General features: G+C 39.4%; 2 protein-coding genes across 2 annotated transcripts; both read left to right on the top strand.

Annotated features, from left to right (window-relative positions):
* Positions 1-405: 405 nt before the first annotated feature.
* LOC310990576 (complement C1q-like protein 2) lies at positions 406-1,538 on the top strand. Its single transcript, XM_083978009.1, has 3 exons — positions 406-696; positions 801-935; positions 1,079-1,538. The coding sequence occupies exons 1-3, from the start codon at positions 480-482 to the stop codon at positions 1,363-1,365; spliced, it is 639 nt and encodes a 212-aa protein (XP_083834135.1). The 5' UTR covers positions 406-479; the 3' UTR covers positions 1,366-1,538.
* A 544-nt stretch (positions 1,539-2,082) lies between these two features.
* On the top strand, positions 2,083-9,327 carry arf2a (ARF GTPase 2a). The gene is made up of 5 exons (XM_083976767.1): positions 2,083-2,179; positions 5,576-5,730; positions 5,834-5,944; positions 6,091-6,215; positions 6,999-9,327. Exons 2-5 carry the CDS (start codon positions 5,586-5,588, stop codon positions 7,158-7,160), a joined length of 543 nt encoding a protein of 180 aa, XP_083832893.1. The 5' UTR covers positions 2,083-2,179; positions 5,576-5,585; the 3' UTR covers positions 7,161-9,327.
* Positions 9,328-14,825: the final 5,498 nt, after the last annotated feature.

The following is a 14,825-nucleotide window of genomic DNA, read 5'->3' as shown; positions in this document are numbered from 1 at the left end:
CTGCTCTCACACGATATCTAGGGGCATTAAGACAAGCATATTAACACATTAAATGAATGCAGAGGTAAGACATAGGCCTACTGTAATAACAAAAAACTGTATTATTTAAAAGTTTCATTTAGTCAGTAGCCTACTTCAGATTAAAAAAGCACTATGTCCCTGTGATGTATGATTATCAATAATTACTTGTTGGTCATTTGTGGGTTTTACCACCTTTGTTAACTAGGACATCAATAAATAAGGAGGAACTCTGGGGGGACCAGATTAGAGTCAATTAAACATTTACTCAAAGAGGAGGATTTTTTGTTGACAGTTCATGAATTCCATTTCCAACTCCATACATCAACTAAAACATCAATAAAAAGGGAGGAGCATGTGTATTTCCTGAAACTTACCAGGTTTTTGCACACGGTCAGACAGGCTTTTTATAGTGCAAGAAGAGATAAGCTGCACAGAGACTCAGATTCTCAACCACAAGGATGAAGAAGATAATTGCAGTTCTGATTCTTTTAGCATTCAGCTGCTGTCAATGTGAAGAGGGCCAAGGAAGCTATGATCCTCGATCGTCAATCCATGACATCACTCTGGGGTCAGCAGTAGAGAAAATTAATAACATGGCAGAAAAAATAACACTCCTGGAGACCAGACTGCAAAGCAGTGAAAAAGAAGTCTTCAAGCTGCGGAGCCTCATTGAGGGTGACATAGAGCAAATTTGTTTTATGTGACAAAATAATGGGATATAATTCCTTAAGTGTGTAAATTCTAACCGTTACGTGTTTGTGGATGTTTGATGTTCCCAGGTAAACCTCAGGTGGCCTTTTCTGCAGCTCTCAGGACTTCTGGTTCTGGAAACATTGGACCTTTCTCTATCGACACCGCTCTGCAGTACAAAAAGATCTTCTCAAACACTGGAAATGGCTACAATCCTTCAACAGGTAGAGTGTTTCATGGAGAGAGAGAGAGAGAGAGAGAGAGAGAGAGAGAGAGAGAGAGAGAGAGAGAGAGAGAGCAAGTACAAATGTATGAAAAACCAATGACAGTTAACATTTAGCATTTTTTGTTCATGTTATTTTGGCAGGCATTTTCACAGCAATGGTCAAAGGAATATACTTCTTTCGATTTTCAATGTACGCCACCTACAGTCCACCTCCCAACTCTGTTGTGAGCCTAATGAAGAACAGTGAGAAGCTGGTCACTGTCTGGGACATCGCAAAATCTGACACTAATGACATGGGCAGCAATGCAGTGGTCATTCCCCTAGAGGTGGGAGACAATGTGTATGTGAGTCTCCAGGCAAACAGGCTTGTCTACGATGATACCCAGAACTACAACACCTTCACTGGTTTTTTGCTTTTCACTATGTAATTTGTACAGAATAATTTCTTATCTGTATGGTTTTACTTTAGAGGAAATACCTGACTTTATTCATAATGCAAACTGGTAATTTGGATAAATGGACATCTACAAACAACAAACCAGGAGTGCTTGTTTAGATGTGTGACTGTATTAATCACATAAAAATAAATATAAATCTTTAATGTGCAATATCTGTGTCATTATTTCATTTCGCTGCTATGTTTTCTTCTCTTGATAGAACAGCATAGGGGGGACTGAAAGTGAAAATGAGTTCAAGTATAATAGTGTGCGTTCACTTTTCTTGTTTAGCATCAGTGACGGTTTTTCTGTGAAGATATTAAAGTTAGGAAGGGACTTGGAAAACTTCTTCTTGTGGATGTGGAATTAGAATCATGAGATTAATTATATAGCAAACTGATTTGTCATCATGTTCAAATTTTGAAATAATATCTTTGGGTCTAATTGTGTTGTTTAGTTTTGTTGTAGGCCTAGACAAAGTTTTCCATGTCATTCAAAAAAACAGATGACAATGGGCAAATACAAAATAAATGTAATATTGTTTCTGGTTCATCTTTACAAAAAGTGCACATTTCATTTCATCCACATCAGCAAACTTAGAAATTAGTTTCAAAACATTAATTCAAAACACCCTGCTCCAAACCATTTGATGGCGGTGATGCACTGTGCAGCCATCTTTAAAAAAGCAGAACGAAGAAGACGGGGAGGCAGATGATGACGTAGAAGGAGAAGACGACGACGCCGGAAAACGCCATTTTGTTGTTGAACCGGAGAAACGAAGAAGGATCGAGAAGCGTTAGTAAAGGTAAAAACATTAACGCAAACATGTAATATGTGAACGCTATGGATGCAATTTTACATTTCAATAAGGATAGAGACCATGAGCCTGTTCACGTGTGTCTGGTTACAGGTGGCTGTGAGTCGTGGAGGCTTTAAGTTCGTTAGCTGTTTCCTTAGCAGTTTTAAGTTTAAACTAACAGCTGAAGAAGTTTCAATATTTTGCTCGTTTTAACTCCTCTTAAACGACTGGTAACGTTAGAGCTGTCAGTGGTTGTAACACGTCTCTTTTAATGTTTTATTGTCGCTGGTTATTGCCAAGAAAAAAACAAAAAACCTAAAACCAAGACCGGGCTAATGCTATCCGACCAGCTGCATGATGCTAATTGAAGATTAACTGTTAATGTTACTAATAACGGAATTAACGTCACGTGATTGTCATTATTATTATGTATTAAGCGACCTAAATATGTGGTTTTATGAGCCGTAGGTACAATTACACAGACCTAATGTAAGCATAGCCGAAGGCAGTGAAATATCAATCTGCCCTTTTAGATTGAATCCACCTTGAAATTAAAAAAAAAAAATCTATGTGGCAGGTAGCATCACAGTGTATCCAAGAAAAGCTCACTCATTACTGCTCTTGAATTTTACATAGAGACATATCAAAAAAATGTTGCCCGGGTTAAGTTATGAGTCAGAATAATCTCAACAGTTTTAAGTATTCAACCCCCCCTTGCGTGCACACAAACCTGTCATACCTGTTTACTTTTAGGCGAGTTCAGTTCGCAGGACCTCTTCATTCATCAACTATTGGACACTTAACCCTAAATCCTAGTTATGTTTGGTAAAAGTAGTGGTTATTTGGATTGCATTGATACTGGTTTCCAAAACAACAAGAAGCTTGAATACATTGCATGCTTTTAGAGATGCAAGTAAGGATTGTGATGGAAATATTTTCTTAACCCGGTTAATTGCTCACATATGTTGTGTGACTGCCTGTGCCAAAGATTCACTGGTGTCCTGTCCCTTTACTTTTACTTGTACCAGTGGTCAAAGTTCGTTGTTGTGTGGCAACTGTATTTGACTGTATTGTCAAATACACTATATTTGGATCAGCTGGTGCTACATTAGTAGTTGTTGAGAAAACTGTCATCCATACTCATCCTCCCCCATCTACAAATGTTACATTTGTTTGGGACTATTTTGGATATGTAAAAACATAATGTTTCATGGTTTGTCATTGTCTTCTTGGATGAACAGGTTGGTTCTCATGCTAAATGTGTTGAACCAAAACATCAAGTTTCAACTGCGCCTCTTACCTTAAGCACAATCTTAGAATATTTGAGTGGGTGGGAGCTTTAATTGCTGTTGTCCATCTGCTGGAGCTGTCTTCTGTCTAACCACTGTAGAGACACGCCACAGAAATTGTAAGCTGTGGAGTAATTCTGGGAGATTGCACAGCTTTGGTCATGTTATTTCAATGTTTTAGATACTGTCCTCACCCAAGTGGACTTTTGAAATGTTAACTTATTGATGCTTACAATTGAAATGATGAAAACAAAGGTCCTTAGTCATGTTTGGTTATTTAAAGGAAAGATACATTATTCTGCCACTGAAGGATTTGTGTTAATTGGCTTTGCAGCATGCCTGCCATATGATCAGCCTCAGCTGCTGGTCACAAGCACATACTGTAGCCACCATGAAGGCATTTTTGAAATGCTGCATAATGGACTTCACACTATCAGCCAGAATTCACACAGCCAGCCCTCCAGCAGCTGTATAGCCAAATTAAAGCTGCTTTTCCTGCTTTATCCCTGAGGATTTAACAGCATGGTGGCCATCACCTACAGTGGACTGGAAATGATCAGCTGACTCGTGGATTTGTTGACTGAATCTGAAACTATTTCGATACATTGTTTGAATCAGTAGGTGCATTGGTGGCAAACTAAATAAGACTGTAAAATGATCATCAAGATATGAAAGCAAAAAACATCCATGCTTCTTTCCTCTAAGTTTTGCCAGATATTCTATATCTTCAAGCTTCCAAGAAATTAGTCGAATAAAATGTAAAACTACTGTGTTATAATTTGTGGTGTGAGTACCACAATGATTTCCTGTGTATTATAAGCAAGAAAATGTAAATATAGAAAATAATCAAAAGAAGAAATTACATTAACTACTAGGCTATTACTTGCAAGCCCAATAGAAGACAGTGTAATGTCAGTATTTCGATTGTGTAGCTATGTCTTTTCTCTTGTGATAATTTCTAACTTGTCTAAAACATAAATGGTGAGCAGCAGGTCTTAGTGCCAGTTCCTCAGAGCTGGAACAAAAGGGCTTTTTTTCTAGGCTGGACATTTTGCATTGTCAACCAACAATCATCCAGGCAGAAATCGGTCTCAGACGAAGCAGTGATATACATTTCTTGGCTGACAATAGATGCAGTTGTGGAAAATGCAATGCAGCCAAAGATGTGTTGTTTTCACAGTTACTGTTGCTGTTCCTGAGCTGGAGGAATGAGCTCTTTTTTTATTTTTTATTTACTGGTGCTTATCTCTACAGTGCCTGCCACCTGTACCGACTGTAGTACACAGCTGTGCAGAAGCAGCTGAGTCACTGAAGAAAAGGCTAAAGAAATATGATTTACAGCATTTGATCACTGAGTTACTCCTGGGCCTCATTGATTGTTCATGTCTGCTGAAATTCAGCTATTGTAATGTGTAGCACTAGCATGATGAATAAACTTGCAGAGTTTACAGAACATTGAGGGAGACCAGGGATGGAAAAGTGATTATTGCAAAAAAGGACTCGCTCTGGACTGTGAGCTGTTGGTCAAACAGAACAAGCAACTTGACATTGGGTATAGGGAAAGAAGTTGTCATTTGCAAAGAATCATATGTCGTCCATGTGTTCACAACAGTGCTCCATTTGTTGACCTGTGACACTGGCGTGTATTATAAGCTTAATAGGTATTTAAAGCTTAACAATGTGAAATGAAAAATAAAGCTAAATGAACTCCACACTGATTGATTGGCTGACACTTGAATTATTTGTGATATCAGTACCATACTGTTGGCCTATCTTGTTTACATCAGCACTTACTGTCACCGCTTGTTACCATCTGTTACTGACTGCTTTATTGTTTCAGTAAAAGGGCTGAGAGGAACTTGAGAAATAGCAGAAGAGGTTTTTACAGTCATTAAAATGCACATACACATTGGTATTCGGTTTTGAAGGGGCGGTGTTGTTGAGGAGGTGTTGTTTAGTGCTCTGTAGCAACATTGCAGCTCCCTCTAATAGACAGACATCAGCTTTAAAAGGAGGAACATTAACACTTAATGGTAAACTCATTGTCCCAGTGTGACATCACATTTTTGAGATATAGCCTAACCACTGACTTAATACCCATTTCTGTCTGCAGGTGAGCCAAGATGGGGAATATCGGTAGCTTGTTTAAAGGGTTGTTTGGAAAGAAAGAGATGAGGATCCTGATGGTAGGACTGGATGCTGCCGGAAAGACGACCATCCTGTACAAGCTCAAACTGGGAGAAATTGTTACCACAATCCCCACCATCGGTGAGTCCTGCTCTGCATGTTCTTGAGCTTTAATCCGTAGGGAGTGAAAATACAGACATTCTCAAAATGTCTTTGTTTTGTTTTTTTCCCCTTTCATCTGCAGGTTTTAATGTTGAAACAGTAGAATTCAAAAACATCAGTTTTACAGTGTGGGATGTCGGTGGTCAGGACAAGATCAGGCCTCTGTGGAGGCATTATTTCCAAAACACACAAGGTAAGAGGCCTCCTAGTGTTTCCACATCTCTCCAAAGTCTGTTACACAAGCATTAGCCCGTTGTTGGTTGAATTCCACATCACACGTTAAGTCAAGACATTTATTTACGTCCCTTCTTACAAACAGTACCTCTTTCCCATTGCCAGGCCTCATCTTCGTAGTAGACAGTAATGACAGGGAACGAGTCGGCGAGGCGAAGGAAGAGCTGATGCGAATGCTGGCTGAGGACGAGCTGAGGGATGCTGTGCTGCTCGTGTTCGCCAACAAACAGGTAAAGTTCTCTTACAACCCTTAAGAAAAGGTAAAAAACAAAATCAGGAGATGGGCCCACTGCCCCTTGATAAGTATTAAGAAAATAAAATTAATGTATGTAATAAAGTTAAATGTTGATTTAAATTGACTAATACAATAGAAGAAGAAAAGGACAGAACTAGAAAACATTTCATTGAACAATGATGTAATGTACTACCGGTATACTTATATCATAAACAGAGAGATTATATTACACTCAATTAATTTTAGTAAATTAAATTCAGTAAATTAAATCTGCTTAATTGTGCGTACAGCATTATTCATTCTTCTTGCGCTCACTCACAATAACTAGTTGTACATGGAAGAATAGAAACTGGATCCACGGTGAAGCACAGTGTGGAACAAAGTAAAAGGGATGTGAATCAAGTGTGATCAAATCAGTTTTTTTTTCTCCAAAGTACAGATATTGAAATCCTGAAGCCCTATCCATCTCAGTGTGTGTGGCAGTGAATACGATTACTGTGGAATCAGAGCTGAAACAAAATTTTGTAATCAATTGTTAGTTAGCCTATTGTTGATTTTAACCAACTGTCGATAAAAAAACAGATATACAGAGATAATTAGGTTACGGTCGGAGCTGTTGTCAGTTGATTATATGTTGATGGATTAATGGAGTACTTGATAAAGCTCAAGCTGGAACTACTCGACGCTGTGTGGGGACACTTGAGCAGTTGGTAAATCCAACTGTAAACCTGAACAGAGATTTCTTGTTTATTCACTGTTGTGTGTTTTCTGATTGCAGGACCTGCCCAATGCCATGAATGCAGCTGAAATCACGGACAAGCTGACCCTGCACTCCCTGCGCCACCGTAACTGGTACATCCAGGCTACATGTGCCACCAGTGGAGATGGTCTCTATGAGGGTCTGGACTGGCTCTCAAGCCAGCTGAAAAACGCAAAATGATCCATCACTCCTCCTCCCGTCTGTCATCTCTGTCTGCAGTGTAACGGGAGACTGCATTGGTCCTGGTCTCGCTCATCCCTCTTTTCCTCTCTTTCCTCTAAAGAGTTGGACCTTTGGCCAGTCCCCCACCCCACCCCCTCACTGCATCTGTGTACTGTATGGGTGTTTGGATGAGTAATTTTTTTTTTTATTAATGACTGAATGAATGAATGTGTTGTATGTGTGAGCTGAGTGGGAGCAGCCCTGCTGTGCCTTGAACACAGTTAAATCTCAAACACCTCCTCCCGCCTCCAGTGTCAGCACATCCAAAGGTACTGGTTCCCACAAAGCAATGGACAACACAAGACGCAGAGTCCTGTGTGTCATCTGTCGAGAATGATTCTTAAAAAAGTGGCATGAAGGCTTTTAAGATAACTATTCATTCATCTGTGATCTTCGATAAAATCAGAAAGACCTGACATCCAATATCAGTTCAGATTATTCCGAAAATTTAGTTTTTTGGCAGATTTAAATTGCAGCAAACACTGGATGCTTGTTGATTTCTCTGAATTTTTGTTTAGGTCAAGTCCGTGTGTTGAAGGTCCTGTTAACAGTCAGGATAAAAACGTACTCAGCAGCATCAGTCCCTCCACTCTGACATTTCCTATCACCCAGCCTCTTGTTTTAACATCGAGGTAAAAAAAGATCCGTCACAGCTGCGTGTGGAACAGGCAAGAAATGTTTTCAGCGCATGTTTACATATGTGGAGGTGTGTTGAGCATGTCTACAGCGTCACTGGTGGTTGTGTGTGTCCTCTGGGTGCTGTGTGGGTTTCAGCTGCAGACCGCTGAAACATCGAGGCCTTTTTTTTTCTTTTTTTTTTTTTTGAAAAAGAGTTGCTCCCACTCTGGCCTTTTATTTTTATTTACTGATGGTCTTACTTTCTCTTGTATGTAGTTCTTTCGGTTTAGGGTCTGTTTTCTATTTTGTTTTGTAGGTTGTTGTTTTTTTTATGTTACTGTTGATGCACACATGACCTGGTTTACCTGCCAGGTGTGCAGTCTTTAGAGTAAAATGCTTTCGGGACCAATTGATTGGAATCAGGATTGGCTCATTGTGTTTTGGATTTGCCTGCAGAGCAGTGAAGTTGCCTCCTCTGTTGTTTTCTGGAGCACGCCCATGCTCCTGACCAAATTGTCAGCGTTGCGATATACGGTACAGTTGAACTGTAAAAGTGTTTGCTCTTGGCCTGCTGTATGAATCAGCACTGTAAATGCCTCATCGACGCTTCGGGCTGTGTGGTATTTTCCCTGCATGTATCCAGGGCGCTTCCCCTGGTGTTATTTACATCAATGTCCCTGTGATGCCGTTTGCACAACCTCATCAGCTTGCACAACACAGGCCTGTGTGAATACAGCGGTTTATCCATCAGCCTTTGCAATGAACCCATAGACGATAACCTCTCCCATTGCTCTACACCAGCAGACAGTTAAAAATGTGCACGTGAGAATGTTACCCTAGTTCAACCAGTAATAGAATAGTTTCCCACACATCCATCGATCTCAACTGCTCCTGCAATTAATAAGAAATCAATCTTCAACAGTGCACAGACATTACTGAGTGAAGATGACTTAAAGGTCATAATATAACACTGACCTCTAAAGGGAAACTCATTTTCCCTCTTTAGTTTTTCTATAACTGGACATTTAGATGTTTTCTTGGAAAGTGTGAGTAACTGAATGACTAATATTTGGGCTGTCTCTGCCCTTCCATTATGGTATTTCCTAAACAGCCGTAGAGTTCATAGATGCGTTACATAATCTGGCATACAGCGAGAAATGCAAATCTGTATATGATACTCTGTAAGAAAGTGTATTTTAACTTGACATCGTCCACCTACCCATGTTCAGATGTGAAGCTTTAATTTTCAAGACTGTTTCTGTACAAATAACAAGGTATGTGCATATGTATTTCCGAAGTACCTTTTATGCTTTTTTAAACTCATCTTGTAACATCTGATAAATGCACTATAATAAAGAGAATCTCTATTATACGTCTGCATTACTGCCCTCCTCATTGGCATGACTTGAAAATAACTTGCATGATTGAAATCAATTGAATTCCTCTAGTTTAGCCAGAAACAAAGGAAATGGACATTAAAGTGATGGTTAATGTTGAGTTACAGTGTAAAGTCATATCATAATTTGGATCATCATCGTAAGAGTTTTGATTAATTGAAAAAAATTAAAGATATTTATCATTTGACACTTTGTTTTTTTGTTTTTTTTTAGCCTGTTGGTCTGTTTTCTGTCGTGTGTGGATCGTATCAGCTACTTCCTGTCAGAAATCGATATATGTAAAGCTTTCAAAGACCTGACAGGTGTCAGGTGTCAACAATGTGAGTTGCCCTTCGGATCTTATTTTCCTGCTCCATCGAATGTACGGATATGACACTTTCACCCTCCTCAGTGTGGTACCTGTCAATCTGGAGGCTCAGAAACATGCAGATCTGTCGTCAGAGATTTTTTTTTTTTTTGCAGGCCATATGATGTTTTTGTACCAGACTGATGATGTGAAGAACATCTGGCAGCATCTTTAGCTTACATAGCAGTTCTCTGCCAGCCCCACTTTATTTCAGTTTTCTTCCATCAGAATGAAAAAATGGCAACTGATGTGATGATTAAATTAGCTTTAGGTTTAAGGTTAGCTGCAGTATTACAGCTTCAAAAGACTAATTATTCTGCTTTTTTAACACAATCAGCACATGGGTTAACTATAAGACGGATGGCATGTTTCTGACCTGCTTCACACTTGACTACCAACATGTGTTTCATGTAAACACCATGTTAATTCCTGTTTGCTGACACACCCTTTACTTGTGCGTACACGGATGTCACCAACAGCCGTGCTGATACAAATCAAATACTGTGTGTAGCCCAGTATAAGCTCCCTTCAGGTATTTGCCTAAGCAAGTCTTTGGAGACAAGGAAAAATTACCAAAAAATCTCTAGATCGATCTTCTCCGATGTAACACTGTGCTGCTGCTTTTCTCTGCTTTGTGTCACTAAATTGAATATCTTTACATTATATTAGGTTGCGATTTTTAGGCAAAGCACTTGCTTTATTTACTAAATTACTCTAATTTTCAACGTTAATTAATCCACCACTCACTTTATCGATAAATTGGAAAACAATATCAGATGCAACCCTAAATGGTTACAGTAAGTAATTCTTCAGCATGCCTCATGAACATAGAGTGGTGTCCATGCTAGAAAACCTATTACAGCTGACATTGACACCTGTGGTGGTCAGAAATTAAATAATAAAATAGCACTGCAGTTCCTGAATGTGGCCACTGGAGGGCAGCAAACACACATGATTCTCAATACACCCGATCTGGGTGTATTGAGAAGCCAGTTATGAAACTCTCAATTGTAATTCTGGTGTTTTAGTTTATTTTGCACACAGGTCACTACTGCTGGTGTCAAGAAGGGGAGTTTCTCCTCAGTGTCCATGGTAACGATGATAATCACTATCAATATTTCTGCCACTGAAGAATGTGGAGATTTTAACAGTGTCCACTAATGAACAATTCATCATTCATGAGTGGTGTTAGGTATGCACCAGAAGTGATACAATATCATGCAGACTGCATGATTAGGCTGGTCACCGTGGCACAGAAAACAGTGATTACAGCAATTATCAGCACAAATGTCACAGCTGTTAATTATAATGAGCATGCTAATATTGACTTGTACATGTAAAGTGTAACGATGATTATACTAATATTGAAACTGTTGGTTATATTAGGATTTGATTTATTTATTAATACAGTCAGTCTTGCAGTTTCTCAGTGGGATGACTGGAGGGCAGCGAACAACACTCCTGCTGCACTGAGAATACTCACCATAAACACACTTCCTGATGGACCTTCACAATAAAACAAAGAGAGGAAGTATTCAACAGAGGTGTTGCTACTGTGTCTGGTATGAACATTATTAGCAGACAGAAGCAAGGTCTTATTAAAACTGCTATTCATTATATGGTCATTATATACTAGTAAATAATATATATATTTAGTTATTACAAACTAAAATTTTACAGTTATAAGCCAATGTTGGAGCTATAGTAATGAGATCTTTGTTAGTTTCCATATTGGTGCTAGCCACAATTATCACAATGATTACAATTATTTGTAATAGTAACACTAATGAATATATAAAGTAATAAGTAATCCTCCACAGTTTTAATGTACAGTCTAAACAAGATCCACAGCCTTGTCACAAGAGACGTAGAAAGGAATTCTCCATCATTTTTGGGCAGAGTTTAGACGAGACCGATGCACAAATGATCCACCCATCCACACATTAGACAGCAAACATATCCGCACAATAATGGGAATCATTAAGACACGGGGGTTAATGATGACTGATGGTCTCTCGGGGAGGGGAGGGGTGGGGGTAGCGGGGGGCTACACTGTAGGACAGAGACAGGAAGTCAAGATGAGGGTATTTTCCTGGCAATCAGAGAGCCTGCTGACCACTGTTCACCCTCCTTTTCCACTCCATCTAGATTTCAGGTGGCCAATTCTCCATAGAGTTGTTACCTTGGAAACAGCACCTTATGTATTTATAGAGAGGGACTGAGTCGACATGGAGAAGGGGGGGTGCAATGAAACAAGATACGGACTGTGATTGAGGTTTTCATTTAGCTTGGAGACCACATCCCGGGATGCTGGAATTACAGGATCCTTAATGAAATAATCAGGTTATATTTTTTTTATTTTGAAAGATCCTGCTTTCTTATTTGAGCTTGAGCTCCTGTTATCGGTGTCTGTGCACAGTGCTGTGGATCTGAATCATTTTCACTGCATCACCACATCAGCAGTTTGCCCTCACATATATCCCAGCTTTCTCTCACTCACCCTGAGTAGGTGAATAAGACTGAGCTGAAATAATTAGATATGTAGAGTTATGTAGAGTCACATTCTCCTTCACCGCTGCATTGCTCTTGACCTTTGATGGGTTTCACTAAATCTCACCTTGATGTATGACATCACTCCCTCACTGCATATTAACTCTTCAGCCCAATTAAATTCTTACTTTGCTCTGGCCTCCTGTAGTAACACAGAATATTTCCTAATTCACAATGCATGTCTAATGCATCTTTATACTTCATATTATAAGGAAATATTTACCTTTTTTCAGAGCCCTTTGACATGTTTCCTATGTTAATTAATGATTCTGTTGGAAAGTGAAATTAAATCCCACTAAAAAATAAAAATATGAGCATGTGTAGTTAGAAAGAAGTGAACTTACCAGACCTCCGCAGTTGGCTCTTCGTCTTCACTCGAGGGCTGGTGGCTCAAATCAACATCAGCTGCTAATGAATCTCTATCTGAACTGTTGGCAGTCTGGTTGTACTGTGAGGTAATACAGGTGCCAGATTCTGACAAGGAAGAAAAATGCCTGGAGTAAAAAAAGGTAACGATATTTTTGGTTCTGCTGCATCAATTATGATCATCTTCTAAAAATGTCCACCATGAATCTGACAACGTTACAGGAGGAAATGGAGGAAAGCTAAAGTGCTGGAGTACTCTTGGAATTTCTCACCAGCTTTCTGTGAGATTGGTATCGTTTAAGTACGTTTAATTAGTGTAGCAGAACAGACCTCTCAGAATGAACACATTACCATTTGGAGGGGCCTGACTCCTAGGTTAACTGCATATAAAGTGGATAAAAGTAACTCCAGTTCGACCTGCTACATTAAATTACTGCAACACTGATGCTCTGCTAGTAACACCATAATAATGCTGTATTCAATATGTACAAGGACATTTTTTTTTGAAGAATTTGTGCTTTTTAGAAAATAATTCAAGGACATTCTGGGATAATACTGATGTACTTAGTATAATTTCTAATGAGGATTACTTGGATGTAATGAAGTGATCATATAATACTCTTTTGACTCGCAGATAAAGGATCTGAACACTTCCACTACTGATAACCTCCACCCCAAGGGAGTCGAGGCTCTGCGATCAATGTTCGTCATTGATCAGCTGTAGCTGGAGATTAATCAAAGGGTATAGGTGATGCATTTGTAAAAGAGAGGAGGAGTTGTAGATGAAGCCATGATCACATGCTGTATGCAGCTAGTATCTCATAGTTATTGTACAGTAAAAGGTTGTAGCATATCTGTGCCGATACATCATCAGCGGTAATTAGGTCTTTTTGACAGAGCAGTTAAATGCTGCACTGTAACATTTCCTATCTATGCGCTTGCTTATATCATGTATAATGGCCACTTGCATTTCTTGGCGTGCAGAAGTCACAGAAGGTGCTCAGCAGTGCGCCTGTAGCTGGGGTGATATTTTAAATTCTGGCCATCCACCCACACACAGACCAAAGGAAACAGAGTTCAACACTGACTACACCTTCTTTTTTTTTATAAAGACAAGTCTTACACCCTTTCACATCGCCATGGAAACACCGGATTTGTCCAGTTGATTGGCAGCAGACTAATGCCGTGACCAAGAACGATTTGATTCCCTAGTAGCTGAAGTCGTCTCCTGCTGTCTGCTTTACATTTAAAAAAACAGAACAAGATGATTTGACGTGAATTAAATATTTTAAATAGCCTACACTGTATAGCTTAAAGCCTATGTCTGCTTATAATACTCAGTTTCCATTTTACTTTATTTTTTCTCATCGCCCTCCTGTTGAGGTTATGAAGAGTCATATTGATTTGACTTGGCAGACAGACTCATTAATTGTATGGTTGGTGGTTCGATCTGTGGATCCTTATGTTCACATGTCAATTTGTCCTTGAGCAAGACTCTGAAGCCCAAACTCTGGTTTGTACTGTTCTTGAATACACTTCACTACATTTGTCATTTACATGGATTGCAATTATTGATACAAAATAAAATCCACCTTCACTGGCCTCTAGAACATGCACTTGACTCAACTTTTGCTTTATCTTTGTTATGTTTTTGTCGTATTTTGTCAACTACTGATGGATACTTCTGTGTGGAGAGCAGTTTGTTCAGGAGAGGAGCTTCTGTCATTGAAAACGGAGCAAGTCTGGAGAATGCCACCCTGTTTCCAGCTGAGATGAAGAAGAGGTGTTTTCGTGGTTGCTGTGCTGGTGCAAAGGTGAAGGCTTGGAAGTGGAAGGTGTAGGTCCTTTCTGCCGTCAGTCCTCATGGGAAATGTCAACTCTCTGCCCAGACAGAGTGACGAGCTGCAGATATTGGTGAAGACACAGAAAGTAGACATTTTTTTCATATCTTGTGTACAACTCACCCATGGCAACTGCTGAAGTTCCATGTGAAGTTCTCCATGTAGTCGTTGCTAGGAGACAGACTAAACATCCTGAGGCACTTTTAATAAAATCAGGAGACTTCAATCATGTTTCCCTAATGTACTCACTGGAGAGATGCCCACTGAAGATGGTGGAGGCCATTCTAAACAACTGGGATCATCCACTTCACATTACACCTTGATGAACCAAAAAACGGAGGTGGTTCTCTATTCGATGCAGGGCGGAGAGATTCAAGTTAGAAGATCCTTTCTAACTACCTAAGTGCTAGATGAGCTGCCAATTTACCTTTGGAGACTAATAAAGACATTCGTATAGTATCAAGATGATAGTGATGCTTGTGGATATGCTTTTATATAATATAAT

The sequence above is a fragment of the Trachurus trachurus genome (assembly GCF_905171665.1).
Source record: "Trachurus trachurus genome assembly, chromosome: 8".
Taxonomy (NCBI): Eukaryota; Metazoa; Chordata; class Actinopteri; order Carangiformes; family Carangidae; genus Trachurus; species Trachurus trachurus.
Note: the sequence above shows the minus strand (reverse complement) of the source record. Positions and strands in the feature narration are given on the sequence as shown.

What these genes read in the sequence shown, in the direction of transcription:
- LOC310990576 (XM_083978009.1), top strand. Translation starts at nt 480, where the DNA reads ATGAAGAAGATAATTGCAGTTCTGATTCTTTTAGCATTCAGCTGCTGT. An exon ending in GCTGCGGAGCCTCATTGAGG is followed by an intron (nt 697 to 800) that starts GTGACATAGAGC and finishes TGATGTTCCCAG; the next exon opens with GTAAACCTCAGGTGGCCTTT. An exon ending in TGGCTACAATCCTTCAACAG is followed by an intron (nt 936 to 1,078) that starts GTAGAGTGTTTC and finishes TTATTTTGGCAG; the next exon opens with GCATTTTCACAGCAATGGTC.
- arf2a (XM_083976767.1), top strand. Translation starts at nt 5,586, where the DNA reads ATGGGGAATATCGGTAGCTTGTTTAAAGGGTTGTTTGGAAAGAAAGAG. An exon ending in TACCACAATCCCCACCATCG is followed by an intron (nt 5,731 to 5,833) that starts GTGAGTCCTGCT and finishes TTTCATCTGCAG; the next exon opens with GTTTTAATGTTGAAACAGTA. An exon ending in TCGTGTTCGCCAACAAACAG is followed by an intron (nt 6,216 to 6,998) that starts GTAAAGTTCTCT and finishes TTCTGATTGCAG; the next exon opens with GACCTGCCCAATGCCATGAA.